The 16,710-nt window shown below is 50.4% G+C and overlaps 1 protein-coding gene across 1 annotated transcript in view; it reads left to right on the plus strand.

The window, feature by feature from the left end:
* Window positions 1–16,710, plus strand: part of PCSK6 (proprotein convertase subtilisin/kexin type 6) — a gene marked incomplete at its 5' end in the record, with an annotated part of 182,135 nt that continues 165,425 nt past the window's right edge. Inside the window, one exon of the mRNA XM_035024323.1 lies at window positions 1–174. Within this exon, the coding sequence (XP_034880214.1) occupies window positions 1–174 (174 nt within the window). The remainder of the gene's footprint in view (window positions 175–16,710) is intronic.

A 16,710-nucleotide genomic window follows, 5' to 3' on the forward strand; every position in this document is an offset into this window, starting at 1 on the left:
CCGCTCGCGCCGCGCCCCTGGCGCTGGCTGCTGCTGCTCGCGCTGCCCGCAGCCTGCTCCGCGCCGCCGCCGCCGCGCCCCGTCTACACCAACCACTGGGCAGTGCAAGTGCTGGGCGGCCCGGCCGCGGCGGACCGCGTGGCCGCGGCGCACGGCTACCTCAACTTGGGCCAGGTGAGTGCGGCCGGCCCCGCGCGCCCAAAACTTTCCCGGCCGCCGGTGGGCACGGCGCGAGGGGGCGCCTCCTTCCGGCTCGCGGCGCCGCCGCGGCCGCGCGCGGGCAGGGGTCCCGAACGGCTCGGCCCGCGCGGTCGAGGGGCGGGGGCTGGCTGAGCGAGGCGCCCGGGGACGCTCGGCGGGGCCCACCGGGTGGCGCGCGGAGGTGGGGGGGGCGTCCACGCAGGCCTGGCGCGCCCCGGGGGGCAGTTCCGCGGGGCCGAGCGGCCCGGCGCGGGCACCTGCCCGGCGGGGCGGGAGAGGGAGCCAGTCTCGGGCGCCGCGCGCTCTGCCCGCGAGCGCTGTCCTCAGTGCCCGCCACGCTCTCCCTGGCCTCGGAGCCCCGGCTCCGCCACGCCGGCCCCGCTGCCCTCGACGGGCGGCGCGGGGCTCCAGACCCTGAGCGCGCGCCAGGGCGGCCGGCCGCCGCTCGGCGCTGACAGGCGCATGGCCCAGAGTCTCGGTGTCCCGTGCTCCCTCGGTGTCCGCGGCTCCCGGAGGGGAGGGAGGGCGGCCCGGTGCCGGAGCCTGGAGGCAGCCGTCAGAGGCTTTGCCGGCAGCTCAGGACTCTGCAGCCGGCGCAGGGGCCCTGGAGGCAGGGGGGTGGGGGGGAGGGGGTCCTGCGTTGAAAACCCCTCCAGGCCCCTGGAATTTGCTTTGGTTCTCGGTTTCTGTCGCTGTTCCAATGGCAGCTGTCCGCATACTAGCTGTATGACCTTAGGCAAGTCACCTCCCCATCTTCTTCATCTGTAGGGGCGGTGTCGGTCATACCGGCTGCAGTTGCTGGGAAGATCCAGTGTTGGCCGGCAGCAAAACCCCAGGCCAGGGCTCGACCCTGCCCAGTGAGCCCAGAGTCCCCCCAAGGCCCGGGCTGTCGCTATTACTGGGTTAGCAAGAGAGGACAAGCCCTGGGCGCGAAGGTGGCATAACTCCAAAGGACCCCCGAGGCAGATCCCTTTCCCCTGCCCCAACCCCACAGAGTGGCAGTGGGGCAAAGGGTTGGTTTATGGCCGGTGGAGGGGCTGCAGGGGACTGAAATGTGCTGTCCCACCAGGGGACCTTTCAGCGCAGTTAACAAATCTCCTACAAACTATACACTTAGAGGATCAAGCGAAACGGCGGGGAAGCGCCAGCTCATAACTCAAACTGTGGTGCCAGGCAGTGTTAAATTTAGTTTCATCATTATCCGTGACAGAAGCCAGCAAAGTGTGGTGTGGCCCTAATGTAAATGACATTTCTTCTGCATCCAAAGTCCCACACAGACGCTGCTAATGTGAAATGTGTGGCCTTCTGGAAAAGTAGAGTCTGCTGCTTGCTCTGTACCTACATGGCGGGTCCGAGTGTGTCTGGGAGGATGCCGTCCTGTCTTTTGTGTATCTATATCTGTCTATCTATATGGACTGCTCAGGTCTCTGCAAACATCCTGTGATTGAAGTTTTTGCCTTTGGGCAGCACTGGCCTCATTTCTGCCTGTGGTTCCTAAATCTCCCTGGCTGATGGTCCAGACCGAGGAAGGTGGTCCTCAGGCTTCCATCCCCATTGATTGCTAAGGCCCCCCGGCTCCTGATCCACCTCACTGCTCTGCCCAGGTGGCCTGGCAATTTGTCTTCAGCTAAAAGTGACTCTTGAGCTGCACGGTAAATTACAAAGTGCCTGGGTTTCTGGCTCCTATAATTAAAGGAGCGGGGGTGGGGTATGGAACTTGAACTGTAAGGCTCCCGGACATTTCCACGAGAGGCACGCACGGTGATTCCCCCTCATGGTTCCTGTCCACCGGAATCAAAAATGCCAGGGCTTTGAAACAACTTCTGTCCGACCCGCCCGAGTTGAATTTCATACGCAGTCTGCTGTTCTCATTTTGCCCGTGGGGGAGGTGCCTTCAGGTACGTACCTGCCCTGACCTGGGACATTCTGGGGGAGTCTCTCCACGTCTCCCCAGCTCTGTCCAGTGCAGCCAGGGTGGACTGCACGTAGCCTGGTGGCTCAGCTTGGGAGGCAGGGTGCTGGGGGTGGGGGTGCCACTGTGGAGACCTTTGCAAACGGAGGGGATTAGTTGGTTGGGGATCCGGGGCAGTCTCAGAGGTGTGTGTGTGAGAGATTACTCAAGGAGAGCCTATTACTCTTTATTCCAAAACCAGCTTTTCTCCCTCCCTCCCCCAAGTAAACTACTAATGTGGAAAAGGCCTGGAGCATTCCACCCCACCCTCTACCTACTCAATAAGAACTCTTTAAAAACCTTATTTGCCTTTTTCAGCCGGGAAAATTTGTGACTCATAAATAAGATGTAGATATTATTAGCTTTGATTTATGGATAAGTAAACTGAGGGGAAGCAAGGCATGGAAGCTGTTTGTGTCTACACAGTGCGTGTCGCCTCTGACAGTTATGCTCCCCGCTCTTTGTCTCCTGCTACATTCTCTGGTCTCAGTGTCCTCTGTGTGACTCTTTCCCCAAACCCTTAATGGGCAATTAGTGTTATGCCCGGTACCTGCCCTGACTCACAGCCCTGCTTTTCTCGTGGGCCTTTGCGATGCTCCGACGGCTGGTTCGAATGTTTTACTCCCTTTCATGCAACTAATAACCCGATTCCGTGTATTTTACATGGTGCAAAGGTAATTGAGATGGTTATTCAGGTGAAAGGTTATTCACCTTTCTTGAACATGGAAGCCTTTCAGATTGATCATGGCTGTGGATCTTCTTTGAAAAATGTGCATCATCAGGAACCAGACAAACTAACCTCTTTTTTACTTCTTTATTCATCATGATACTTGAGGTCCTAGGTAATGCACCACAATGTGAGAGAAAGAAAGAAAGAAAGAAAGAAAGAAAGAAAGAAAGAAAGAGAGGAAAGAAAGAAAGGAAAGAAAGAAAGGAAGAAAAGTTTGGAAGAGTCAAATGTCATTATTGACAGATGGCATAACTATGTGGATAATCCAAGAGAACCTAGAGACTATTATAAGTAGTCATAGAATTGAACAGGGTGCTTGATCGACAGTAGCAGCTGTTGAGAAGATAAAAGAAAGGATAATACACTCTAGCATAAAAGCCGTTAGATACCTAGAAAAAATGTGAAACTTACCGGGAGAAGATTATAAAATATTTGAAAGATGTATTGAAGAAAAGGTCTGAATAATGGAGGTATAAGCCATATTCATGGACGGGAGGACTGATTATCACATGCCCCCCCCCATTAATCTCTAAATTCAATGTAATTTCATTGATGTGCCAACAGGGTTTTATATGAGATATGAAATCATACAAATGTATGTTAAAATTCACATGGAAGAGTAGGTTCCCAGAATCCCTGAGATGACCCTGAGAAGGGAGGGGAGTGTGCTCTGCCAGAGCGCAAAACTTCCCATGACGCTGGGGTGGTCATGACAGTTGGACGTTGGCCCTGGGGATGGTCCCATCCAGCAGTGGAATTGGCTCAAACCCAGGCAGGTGTGGGAACTTGTATGTGCGAACAGAAGAGTTACAGATGGATGAGGAAGGATGGGCATTTCAATCAGTGGTGCTGAGAGAAATGACTCAGGAAAACAATCAGATCCTGACCTCACCACACACTACCCGACAGTAAATCCAGCTAGAAATAACCAGAGTGGAATACCTTTATGATGTTGGGACAGGAAAGGATTTCTTAAAGGAGACATGAAAAGAACTAATAAAGGAAGAGATTGATCCATGAAGAGTCTGTATAACAAACACATCATTACAGAGTTTAAAAGCACATAATAGAATAGAAAAAGTATTTATGGCATATAACACACAGGTTAGGGCATAGATTATGTAAAAAGCTTTAAATCGGGGCACCTGGGTAGCTCTGCCTTCGGCTCACGTCATGATCTCAGAGTCCTGGGATCAAGCCCTGCATCAGGCTCCCTGCTGGGGGGTAGGGTCTACTTCTCCCTCTCTCTCTGCCCCTCCCCCCTCGGCTTGTGCTCTCTCTCTCTCTCTCACTTACTCTCTCTCACATAAATAAAATCTTAAAAAATAAAATAAAAAGCAATCAAATAAGTCAATAAGTAAAAGTGAAATGCCAGGTAGAAAAATGGAGAAGTGTATGCATAGGGAATTCAATGCCCTATGTGAAGCATCCACCTCAAGTTCAGGTTAGTAGTAGCCTCTGAGCAGGGAGGGGGAAGAAACTGGGAGAGGGACGTCAAGTGGCCCAGTAAACTCGAGAAAAGCCGCTCAGCCTTCCTGGGAGTTATGGGGACAACACAACATGAGACAGTAACGAGAGAGAGACCGCTTCACGCCATCAGATTGGCAGATGTGGAGAAGTGTTCATATCAAGCGTTGGCGAGGATGTGAGCACACGGAGCTTCCTGATGCTGCTGGTAGAAGTGGGGATCGGTAGAACTACCTCGGAGAGCAATGGGGCACTTAGCAGTGAGGTAGAATTATATCAGCGGGTCCACCTCTGGGCTTCCACTAGAGAGAAGATCTTGCACGGGGGCGCAAGGAGCCTTGCAGAGTGCTGCCCAGAGGCATTTTTTAAATGAAGGGAAACACAGCCTAAATATATATCAGTAGAAGAATGGAGAATGAAATCAAAATAGTCACATAATGGCATGCTGTACAATAGTTAGAAAGGCATTAACCGGATACGGATCTACATAGATAAATCGCAAAAATGATGGCGAGTGAAAAGGCACGTTGCAGACGCACGGTGCGGTAAACTCTAAAAAACACACTAAGTAATTCTGTATTATTTATGAGCGCTTACACATGTAGGAAGCATCCACATCAAATTCAGGTTAGTGGTAGCCTCTAAGAAGGGAGGGCTGGGGAAGGAACTGGGAGAGGAAGGAAGAAACTTTATCCACGGTGTTCTACTTCATAATATACATCTGTAGGTATGTACATCTGTATATGTAACATACAAATTATATACAAAATTGTGTCTCAGCATTTTGTGCTTTTCTATCAAAATTTATAATGACGTACACGTGTGCAGATATGCATGTACGTATGCACATACATACACCTACGCACATGCACGTAAATACACATATATGTAGGTACATGTGACCTGTGCAAGGGCGAAAAAAAGGAAAAATGCACATCATACGCACACGTCATGGTGTTCCTGGATCATCTGAAGCCTGTCTGTGTGGGCACACAGGTGCCTGTGGGCCTGGGGTCAGAAGCCCCTGCTTTAGACGGCCCGAGCTGGGCCGGTTGGCTTGTCAAGCAGTTGGTGACTCAGGGAACCAGAAGGCCTTGCTCGGATCACAGGGCTGTTTGGACAGAGCCAGACCCAGAGCGCTGGAACCCTGCTCTCCTACCAGGCTTCTTTCTCCTTCAAAGCATCTTGGGGCCCACGTGGCCCTCACTCTAACCTATGTACATTGCAGCCTTTGACACTGATAACTCCAAGAGCAGAAGAGGAATGGCCACAAGAAATTCTCACAGACCAAATCGCAACATCTCAGCATCTGTAGCTTTTGGAGGTGATGTTTATCTTAAAAGTGGCACTTAGACACCATACTTTCCCTTGCATTTTTGCTTTGCCTGGGGTATTGAGCTAATTTGTTGGTTCTGAGTCTGAACATAAAAAGGCAGGCTGGCTGCCAGGGCTCCTAAAAAGATCTAAGAGCCTTAAATGATTTTGAACTTGCCTTAAATAGTTTTGCTTAAAATAGCTACCGAGTGGGACATACCTGGCTCAGAATTTCAGGTGGGCCTGCATAATTCACTTGTCAGCAGGGGAGTATTGTCATGCTGCAGACAGCTGTTCTACGATAAAAAAACAAGCTGAAGCTTTAGCCAGGTGTTAAAATAATGGGCCAGCATTTGTTTCCATCTGAGTGTCAGGAGCTCAAGGTGGACAAGGGGAGGCCCAGAGTAGCAGTCACCCGTGACCTTGTTATCTGGTTTTGATTTTTGGTCTGAGGCTGTCTTGCATTTATGGTCCGAGCCGGGAGCCATGTGCATGGCTGGCCTGGGAGCAGAAAGGGAGAGGGTCTGGGTGCGACAAGGTTCTGGGTACAGACAAGATTGGGATTATAAAGCTCGTGGTCTCATATGCTGGCATTTGACATCTTTCTTCAGATGGTGACAGTTTTAAGTGGATGTGGTTTTAGTTGAGTGGCCTGCCCTCGGAAGCCGCCAGGGCTGTGATGCCTGAAGCTGAGTGACCGTGCGTGGAGCCAGGTGGCCAGGAGGAGACTCAAAGGCCAGAGGGATGGCTCAGCTGCCTGGTCCACTGGAAGAGTTTGGGTTTCTCTAGACAGAAGCCAAGGGTGCACATGACAAACAGAGTGGTAGATGGGGTGGGGAGCCTCATCTGAGAAGAACCTGTCTGAGGCCTCTGCCTGGCCTTGGGCTTTGGGTGGCAAAAGGGCCACAAAGGACTGTTCACACTGGAGAACATCCTGGGCTCTTTTGGGTCTCTGAGCCTCTGCACAGATTTTGCCTCTAAAACGTAGTTCCTCTGGTCTTCCACAGCCCAGGCCAGGTGGCTGATGTGTCCCCCCGCTCCTTCTCCCAGGGCCTGGCACACAGAGAGCTTCTGAGTAATATTTATTGCGACTGCCTCCCCCTCCCTTCTGGCCCTCGGACTGTGGCTTGGCCTTGGCATTGACCAAAAGCCCTGGCACGTGCTTGTGCCCAAGCCAGTGTTCCTTGTGTTGGGTGTTCTCGCTCATGGAGCCTTGCACCGGGCTTGTTTAACCATGAGGAGAGCTCAGGCCCAGTTAGGTTCTGACTTGTGCAGGTCACAAACCGGTGCCTGACAGGCCAGGGCCCAAACCCATCCCCTCTGACCCCCCTTCCACCATCATCACCTTTGGCAGATGGCCCTCATCCCTGTTTCTCAGCTAAGGGTGAGCCACCAGGCCAGAAAGCCTTTCAGCAATCCACTGCCATTGACAAAGAGCCTATGTGGACCCCACTAGCCACTGTTTCTCCTTCTTTCCACCTGGCTCACATGCGTGCACACACATACACACACACACACACCCAGTGCTGCATGTCTGCATTGTTCTTTCCAGAATAGTTGTAAAGCGCCTTCTCATCAGTATTGAAACTTACATCTCTCCAGGCACCTGGGTGGCTCAGTCGGTTAGGCGTCTGCCTTCAGCTCAGGTCATGATCCCAGGGCCCTGGGATCAAGTTCCGCATCAGGCTCCCTGCTCAGCGGGGAGTCTGCTTCTATCCCCCTCTGCCCCCCCCCCCCCCCGGCCCCCCCCCCCCCAGATAAATGAAATATTAAAAAAAAAGAAAATGCCCCAATCCCTCCAGTCATTTTAGGATCGATGCTACACACTCAGTTGCTCAAACTTTGCACATTATCAACCGGACTAGTCATCCCTTGCTGCAGACCTTCTCCTCGCTGTGCGGTCCCTGTCTACAGAAGGGATCATCTACCCGGGTGCCTGAGCTCGAGGCCCGGAAGTCACCGCCACCTCCCCCGCCCACCCCTCTCCTCCATGCCTCCTGTCTGGTCTGTACCTCAGCCTGTGTCATGGGTCTCATGGACGGCTCTCAGGCCCCCCTGCCTTCCTGTGGCTGTTACCCAGCACAGACTGGGGACTCTGTCACCTCTCACCTGGGTGTCCTGCTACAGGGCCTCTCTCCGCCCTGCCCCCAGCTCCAGCTCTGCCAAACCACTTCATGCTCCTGCTTCCATTCAGGTTTCCTTACACTGTTCTTTCTACCTAGGATGCTTTTCCCACCCTCTGGTCAGTCCCTCGTCCTTCCCAGCCATCTGCAGGCCTGCCCGATGTCCCCAGCCCCGTTGCCCTGACATTGCCTGCTGGCTTGTCTGTTTCTGCCCCTGGGCGCTGGGCTTCCCGGGGAAGTCAATCCACTGTCGGTCCTCCAGGCTGTTCTCAAAGATCGGTTCCAGTCCTGCCATCTCTCTGGTGGCGGAGGGGTCCCTCCAGGGCGGCCAGAGGACATGCACTCATTTACTCAGAGTTTGCTGCTGGCCCCTCAGAGATAAGAGATGTGGCTTCTGCCTCGCAAGAACCTCTCAGTGGAGGAGGTGGTGAGCACTGGCGAAGGAGCAAGGTCGCCTCCTATGTCTCCACATCAGTTGGCTGAGCCATCGCCACCCGCGTTTTTTACATTTTAATCCCTTTCTTTTTGGAGTCACCCAGCAGACGGGCCTTTCCCGGGTTTGTGCTTGTGTTCGTGCCTGGGGGCGACCCTCTGTGTGATGCTCTAGTTTGCGTCTAGGTCAGGTCAGCGACAAGGGGAGCATGGCCCAGCAGTGGCCTGCAGCCCACCACGGCAGCTTCAGACCCGATGGGTCCTGTCATCCTGTCAAATCCCAGATCTTCGCCATGTCCTTGTGCCTCTGCTGTTGGAGGATTTGGAAGACCCGGTGGCAGGCACAAGGCCCTCTGTCCCGCGCGGCGAAGAACAGGGATGAATAGCCATCAGCTGTTGGAAGGGCGCCTCATGCTCCATGGGATGGGCTTGGCAGCTCAGGTTCCCATGGTAACCAGCCCATCAATGCCCTCAGTGTCAAGACGGTACCACTGCTGAGAGGAAGAAACAGTCTCATTGTCTCCCCTTGGGTTGCTTGGGTGCAAACCAGCCATGCTCCCCACAGGGTCCAACAGCCTCTGGCCCGACGGGTGGCGCCCCCCGGCGGTATACGACCTGCTCGCAGAATCGGGGCCAGAAAGGGGGCCGGCAGCTTCAGTTTCCTACCCCTCCTTTGGGCCTTTGAACTGCCGTCACAGGCTGACATCAGTCACTTACAGAGTCCTTGTTGGGTGAATCTGACCTCGCAGTGGGAAGAAACAGCCCAACCGGATCAGACTCCTGCAGCGCTGGGTGGTGAGCCAGACTACATTTGCCACAGGGGTGGATAAATCTGTGTCCCATGGTGGCAGGCGGGGTTTTGGAAGGGCGCTTGATTTCCAGACACTCTCCCCTTTGTTTCAGAAACTTGTGTCAGCACCTCTCAGAGATGATTTCCTGTGATCATTCAATCAGAACCTCCTCCTTACCCATTGGGGCAGGGGAGGGGGCGAGTCCACTCCCACGATCTTGTCAGACTCTCCAGGATGGACCGTCTGGGAAGGTGGACAGAGGGGCAGGTGGGATACTCACTTGTCAGGGAAGGGCCCGCCGCTCCCCCTGACTAGGAGAAGGCTCGCCCTTTTTCATCCTCTGTCCTCTGAGCTGGAAACTGGGACACATCCACTGGCCATGGCCCTGTCCCCTCTGGCCTCAGCCCAGAACCCTTCCCTTTTGTCAAGGGTTCCAGCCACTCCTTTGACGTTCTGGAAACTTTCCCTATACTTTTTTCTTTCTTTTGCACCTGCTATTTGTTGTAGTCGTTCTAACCTGGGTGCCCACTCCCTGTATGGTCCACCTGGAGAATGCTGCTCTTCAGAATTAGTCAGAGTGGTGTTTCCTGACTTGTCTGCTCCCTGACAGGCCTGAGCACAGTATTCTCGGAGCTCCACGGAGGGTCTCAGCTGGACCCCTGCCACCCACCACATGCACAGACACGGCATGGGAGCGTCTCGTGGCCCTCATCTTTGTTCATCTCTGCTTCCTCAGGCCCTTGTCCCACTCACTGCCCCCACACCACCACCTCTCAGATACCTGGTGACTGTGTTTCATTAGAAGGGGTATAACCGGGTCACTGCGTTCCAGTACCCCCAGAACAACTACCACTACCACCGGCCAACTCCTATATTCTTGGCCCTACAGATGAAGAAGCCCTGCTCTGATTATCACCCCAGCGCCCTAGGAGTGACCCAGATGAGCCAACGGAGACTCCGAGCTGGTTGAGTGACTTACTGCAGCTTAAGTAAATTTCAGAGCAAGGCTTTCAACTTGGACCATTTGGATTCCAGGCCTTACTCACAGACCGTGCCTAGAGAGCTGGCGGCACCTGAGCGGGCCATGGAGCTTGAGGTGGGGCTCTCCAGCTTGTAAGTCCAGGCAGATGGAGGGCTGAGCTAGAAGGGGCACCCGGGGAGGTGTCTGCACAGTCCCGTCCAGAAGGACCCTTCCTTCTCATCAGGTCTCTGGCCTGGGGCTTCACTTCAAATGTTTACCTCTGCAGGAGTGAAGGCTGCCCACAACATTCTTGACTTTGGAGTCCAGGAGTGTCAAGGGCAGGGAGCTGTCCTTGGACACCCTCCCCCCAACCTACCAGAGACCCATGTGTTTCCCACCCCAGGAGGAGAGTGGAGCACTGTGCAACCAGATCTCCAACAAGAAAGCTAGACCCCCATGAGGAGAGAAGGGGCTTAATGAGGGCCCAAGGATATGCAGAGGGTGGCACAGCCCAGTTATAAAATTGTGTCATTACTTAAATTACTTAATTGTCATTACTTAAATTGTCTTGGTATTATATAAGAGGAATACGCATAGGTAAAATATTTGGAAAACATGAAAAAGAACAAAGAGAACTCCAAAATCATTTATAAGTCCTCCCACCCAAAGATAGTTACCGTTCACAATTTGGACTATGTCCTTTCATTATTTTTGTTTTTAAACCGCACGTGTGCGTATGTGCGTGCACGCGCATGTATGTGTGAGCGTGTGTGCACGCATATATCTGTATAGGAGTATGCACATATGTGTATATGTGTGTGCACCCACCCGCACACATCCATGAATGTCTTCTACGTATAGGAGTGTACAGTTTGGTACCTTGCACCTCCCAAGCCTACACCTACTTTATGGTATAATTATTTTTAAAATTTTACTTATTTATTTAAGAGAGAGAGAGAGAGCACGAGGTGGGGGGAGGGGCAGAGGCAGAGGGAGAAGCAGTCTCCCCACCCACCACTGAGCAGGGAGCCCGATGCGGGGCTCGATCCCAGGACCCTGGGATCATGACCTGAGCCAAAGGCAGATGCTTAACGACTGAGCCACCCACGCGCCCCTCTATGGCATAATTTTTAACGGCTGCTCAGCACATCATTTAGTGGCTGGCCCATACTTACTTCATCTTTCCCCTGACATTTTAGGTCAGTGGATTCTTTGCAACTTGTTGGGGAGTCTGGTCTGGAATGTGAGCACCATGTGGGGAGGCAGAAGGGGTTCTGCCACTGCCTTGTCTCCCACTGACATGTCTGGCCCCCCCACCGGGTGCAGTGGCCCAGCACATTTTCCCACGGCTCCCCATCCCACCTCACTGGCCTTGCGGACGGTCCAGGACTTGATACCATTTGTTCAAGTCACAAGGATTTTATTGAGCATTTTTTTCTTATTTTATAAAACCACATGTGTATTATATATTCTCCCATCGTAAAGGATTCAAACAATGTGGAAGTATAAAGAGCAAAACTCCAAAATCTTCTTCCCCTCGTCCCATCTCCAATGGCCTTCTTCCCCCAGACGCCGCCACACTTTCGCATGGGAGTGTCTGTTTCAGAAACACACATGTACGTGAAGGTTTTATTGTTTTATATTAATGGGGTCATGCTAAACATGTTTTTCTGCACCTAGCTTTGCCTAAGTCTAACCAGATATCCTGGAAAGCTTTCTACTCTAGTACATAGAGATCTACTCCATTATTTTATTTTTTATTTAAAAAAATTTTTTTTATTGATGTATAATGTATTATTTGTTCCAGGGGTACAGGTCTGTGATTCATCAGTCTTACACAATTCACAGCAGTCACAATAGTGCATACCCTCCCCAATGTCCATCACCAAGCCACCCCATCCCTCCCACCCCCCTCCGCTCCAGCAACCCTCAGTTTGTTTCCTGAGATTAAGAGTCTCTTACGGTTTGTCTCCCTCTCTGGTTTCATCTTATTTAATATTTCCCTCCCTTCCCCTATGATCCTCTGTCTTGTTTCTCAAATTCCTCCTGTCAGTGAGATCATATGATACTTGTCTTTCCCTGATTGACTTATTTCACTTAGCCTAATACCCTCTAGTTCCATCCATGTTGTTGCAAAGGGCAAGATTTCTTTTTTTGATGGCTGTATAATATTCCATTGTATATATATACCACATCTTCTATATCCATTCATCTGTCGATGGGCATCTTGGCTCTTTCCATAGTTTGGCTATTGTGGACATTGCTGCTGTAAACTTTGGGGTGCACGTGCCCCTTTGGATCCCTACATTTCTATCTTTGGGATAAATACCCAGTAGTGCAATTGCTGGGTCATAGGGTAGCTCTATTTTCAACTTTTTGAGGAACCTCCATACTGTTTTCCAGAGTGGCTGCACCAGCTTGCATTCCCACCAACAATGTAGGAGGGTTCCCCTTTCTCCGCATCCCCGCCAACATTTGTCGTTTCCTGACTTGTTAATTTTAGCCATTCTGACTGGTGTGAGGTGGTATCTCATTGAAGTTTTGATTTGGATTTCCCTGATGCCGAGCGATGCTGAGCACTTTTTCATGTGTCTGTTGGCCCTTTGGATGTCTTCTTTGGAAAAGTGTCTGTTCATGTCTTCTGCCCATTTCTTGATTGGATCATTTGTTCTTTGGGTGTTGAGTTTGATATACTCCATTATTTTAAAATAGTTTTAAGCTATTTTACCAGTGCAGCTATTAATGTTCATTGATTTGCCTCTGGTTTTGTGTTTTTGTTTTTGGTTTTTTTTTTTTATTCTTATGTTAATCCCCATACATGGGTTTTTTTGGTATTATAAACAACATTGTGGTGACCATCCTTATTCATGCCTCTCTGTGCCCACGTATGAGGATTTCTGTATGGTGTATAATAACAAGACCAAGTAATAGTTATAACAATAAGTAATAATCGCAGACACCTATCTGGCCCTTATCATGTGCCAGATAATTTTCCAAGTGTTTTCGTGGTATTGACTCATTTAATCTTCTTAGAAACCCTATGAAATAGATGCTGTTATTGTCCCCATCTTACGGTTGAAGAAACCAAGGCACAGAGAGGTTGAGTATTCATCCATAGTTACACAGTATGGAAGTGTTAGAGTCAAGATTTGAGCCAAGATGATCTGGCTCCAGAGATTGGGGAACTGTGGAGGCAAAGTACATAGGCATGTTATGTGGTGTTAGACATCGGCAGGTGCCTCTTCAGGCAGGCGATGCCAACCCCCCCTGCCCCAGCAGCACATGAGGGGTCCTCACTAATCTTGGGTGGAGATTATCAATTGTCGTAGTATTTGCCTCCAGGTGAAAATGAGGTCTTGTGGTTGTTTTTTTGTTTTTTTTTTTTTTAAAGATTTTATTTATTTGAGAGAGAGAGAATGAGAGAGAAAGAACACATGAGAGGGGATAGGGTCAGAGGACAAAGCAGACTCCCTGCCAAGCAGGGAGCCCGATGCGGGACTCGATCCCGGGACTCCAGGATCATGACCTGAGCTGAAGGCAGTCGCTTAACCAACTGAGCCACCCAGGCGCCCTTGTGGTTGTTTTAATTTGCTTTTTTCTGATTCCTGTTAAAGCTAAATGCCTTTTCATAAAGTTATTAGTCATTTTAATTCTCCTCTGAATTGCTTATTTGCATTCTTTGCCCATTTTTCATTTTGGTTATTTTTCTTTTATCTTAATGATTTGTAGGTGCTGTCTCTATAGTGTGGTTATTAATCTCTTGTTTGTAAATACATTGCAGATATTTCTCCCATCTGTCACTTTTCCTTGAACACTATTTAGAAGGTTTTGCTTGCTTGTTTTCTGAAGTAGAACCTGAAGTTTTATTTGTTTGCAAGGCTTTGGGCTCATCACTTGATATAATTCAGTGAGTATAATTTGTTCAGTCGGGGTCCTTACCTACAACAGGCACTTAAGTGAGGAACAGTGAACTTAATGTAGAGACGGGAGCTAGATGCTTTAGGATAATAGAGGAGAGGAGAGCTGCTTTTCACCTGGGAAGTTCAGGGAAGGCTTTGAGCCACACTTTGGAGGGCCCACCGGATTTTTACAGAGAGAGAAACAAGGAGCGGTGTTTTTACAGGTGGATCCCGACTGAGCGCATCCGTTTGCATCCTTTTGGAAAACAGCTCACCTTGTTGGCTTAGGTAGAGACTCTCATGAGGGGCTAGTTACAGAGGTGCAAATGGGGAACAGGGAACCAACAAAAGGTGTTGAGGCACCTGGAGACCAGCAGTGGGGGTGGGGGTGGGAGGGTGGGGAGCTGCTACTCACCTTGAACCGAAAGGACCAAGGGAGAAAACAGGCTAGCAGAGCACTGTCAGGAGCTGGAGCTGCAGAGGAGGCAGGCTCCATCGGGCTCCGCCCACTGGCCAGACCCTCAGGATGTGGGGTCCAGGTGGGGTTGTTGGAAGGGCACAGGGTAAGGCAGAGAAGGGACAATAACCAGCACAGTAAGGAAAAGGAGAGGGGAAAAAAAATGGGGGCATAGCAAGAGCTCAGCAAGCACCCTGATGCCTTTAGAGGGTAGAGGAATTCATTTGCCACTTCTTTTATCCAGGCTGTTTATTGGGGCCTGGCTCCAAGCCTGGCCCCGTGCATGGTAGTGAGCAGCAGAGATGCGTCGGGCTGGCTTCGCCTCCAGCGATGTGTGCCTTGACACCAGCTTTAGCTTGCCACGTGTCCTCTAGGAGGGTCACAGCACAGGCGTGTGCTTTTGTAGCCGTTAGATCCCACGCACCTGGATCTGTGCCTCCTTGGTCCAGCCGGAGTTTATTTAGGTGTGTCTGTTGGAGGACAAGACTTGAGCACGGAAAAATAAGTCCACTTCTGGCCACCATCGCCCTCGGTCTAACACACGTCTTGATCTTCTGCTGTTTTCTTAAACTTGAACAAACAAAAGAAAAAACCCCTTATTTGTGTTCCCCTTGATAAAGCTAATTTCTGTAAAAAAGAAAAGAAACCTTATTTCTATCCTATCAAAGTAACCGTTCGCGACTGAGCTCATTAACCATCTTTTTAACACACATCTCTTAATTTCTCGTTTGCAGGAACATGACACGATTAGCCACGAACAAGAAGCAGGATTTGTTTCAGTGGCTTAAACAAGTTTAGGTGCCACAACTTTGCCAATTCAGGACCCTCACAACCCTTTCTTTTTTAGCGCAAGGTGCAAAAGCCCATTTATGGGAGTGAATGCTTTCTGTTCCTGCAGTTTCATGTTCTCATACAAACTGAGCTCGTTTGTCCTTTCTGGGATTACTTTTGTGGGGCCGGGGCTGGGAATGGGCATGGGAGGGTGGGATTTACTTTTTTCTTTTTACTTTTACAAGAAATGTGGTTTTCTACCTTCCTCTGATATCTGGCCACACCAGGAACATTGTGAAACCAAATTGATTCCTTCTCACATTAAATAGTCTTCAAATCCAGACAATCCCCCAGAGGTAGATACGGATCCCCTAACTCTAGAAGCCTCTAACTGTCTTTATAAGGCTCATGTTGGGGGACCATCCACATAATGGTGAGCCATGTCTTAATGGCGTTCCTATTCTAAATAGGTACCTATCCAAAACCTAACTAGGAGAATCTTTCTGCTTTTCCCTTTTGATATTCACTCACAAAGACCGCTGGATATGGTTCTGTTTTCTAATTGTGTCAGAAATTCAGTGGCTGCATAAAACTACAGAAAAGCCTATCTTCAAGCCAATTTGTTTGCGTTACTGAAAGTTGGTTTTACCTTCCAGCCCTTGCTTCCTTTCTTGAAGTTAGTCACTTACAGTGCCTTGGACTTGGTCAGTGCCCATGGCTGTGCCTGCCTGCATTTGTCTTCCTGCGGGGGGCTACTCAGCATCCTCCCTGAGTTGCTCCTGCACACTGACCTCCTGGGAGGAGTCTTTCAGTGACTGGGTGCTGCCACCAAGAGATCTTTCTCCCCTCAAGCCCGGGGGAACCTGTGTGTGCACTCGCCACCACTTTTCTCCCCTCAGTGTCTAGATTTTATTTGAATCGTGAGGTCAGGCTGCGGGAATTGAATTGCAAGTCTTAAGGCAGGGCTGTGTTTCTGTCAGCACTGTGGGCACAAAAGTGATGCTCAAAGATCATAGGGATGATGGGTGCCGCTGGGTGGGAGTAGCCATCTTACCAAACCTGACAAGTCCATTTCACATGGTGTGTCCGTGTCCTGAGGTCTTTGGGGGAGGTTCCTTACTGTCAAGCTCAGTTTGATTTCCGCATCCACTCTTCATAGCAGCAGACAATGTGTTGACTGCTATGGCCGGTGCTCTGGCTTTCCTGGCAGGTCATGGTGTTTTGGTAAGAAAATCAAATCAACAGGTGCTTCCATTGACCCAAGCATGTCCCCGGTCTGCCTGTCCCCCTGTCCAAAGTTTCTCTGTAATCTGAGGTTCTGTGTCTGTTGGGCTTCCCCCCCACCCAGAGGATTATGAGGTGCCCTGGAACGTTCAGCTTGTTTATCATAATTTTTTAAGTTCTTTAGGTCCATCAGTAGGAGAATGGATAAGTATATGTGACGTATTCATGTAATGGGCCCTCTTTACTCAGCAAAAAGAGGAGCAGACAACCAGCAGGGACAAGCTCATAGACATAATACGGAGTAAAAGAAACCATGCACCAAAGAGTTATCTGATTCCATTTACAGCAAGTTCTAGAACAGGCAAAACCCATCTGTAGTGGAATAAAAA

This window comes from Mirounga leonina, unplaced genomic scaffold, assembly GCF_011800145.1.
Source record: "Mirounga leonina isolate KUSES-001 unplaced genomic scaffold, KU_Mleo_1.0 Mir_178, whole genome shotgun sequence".
Lineage (NCBI taxonomy): Eukaryota > Metazoa > Chordata > Mammalia > Carnivora > Phocidae > Mirounga > Mirounga leonina.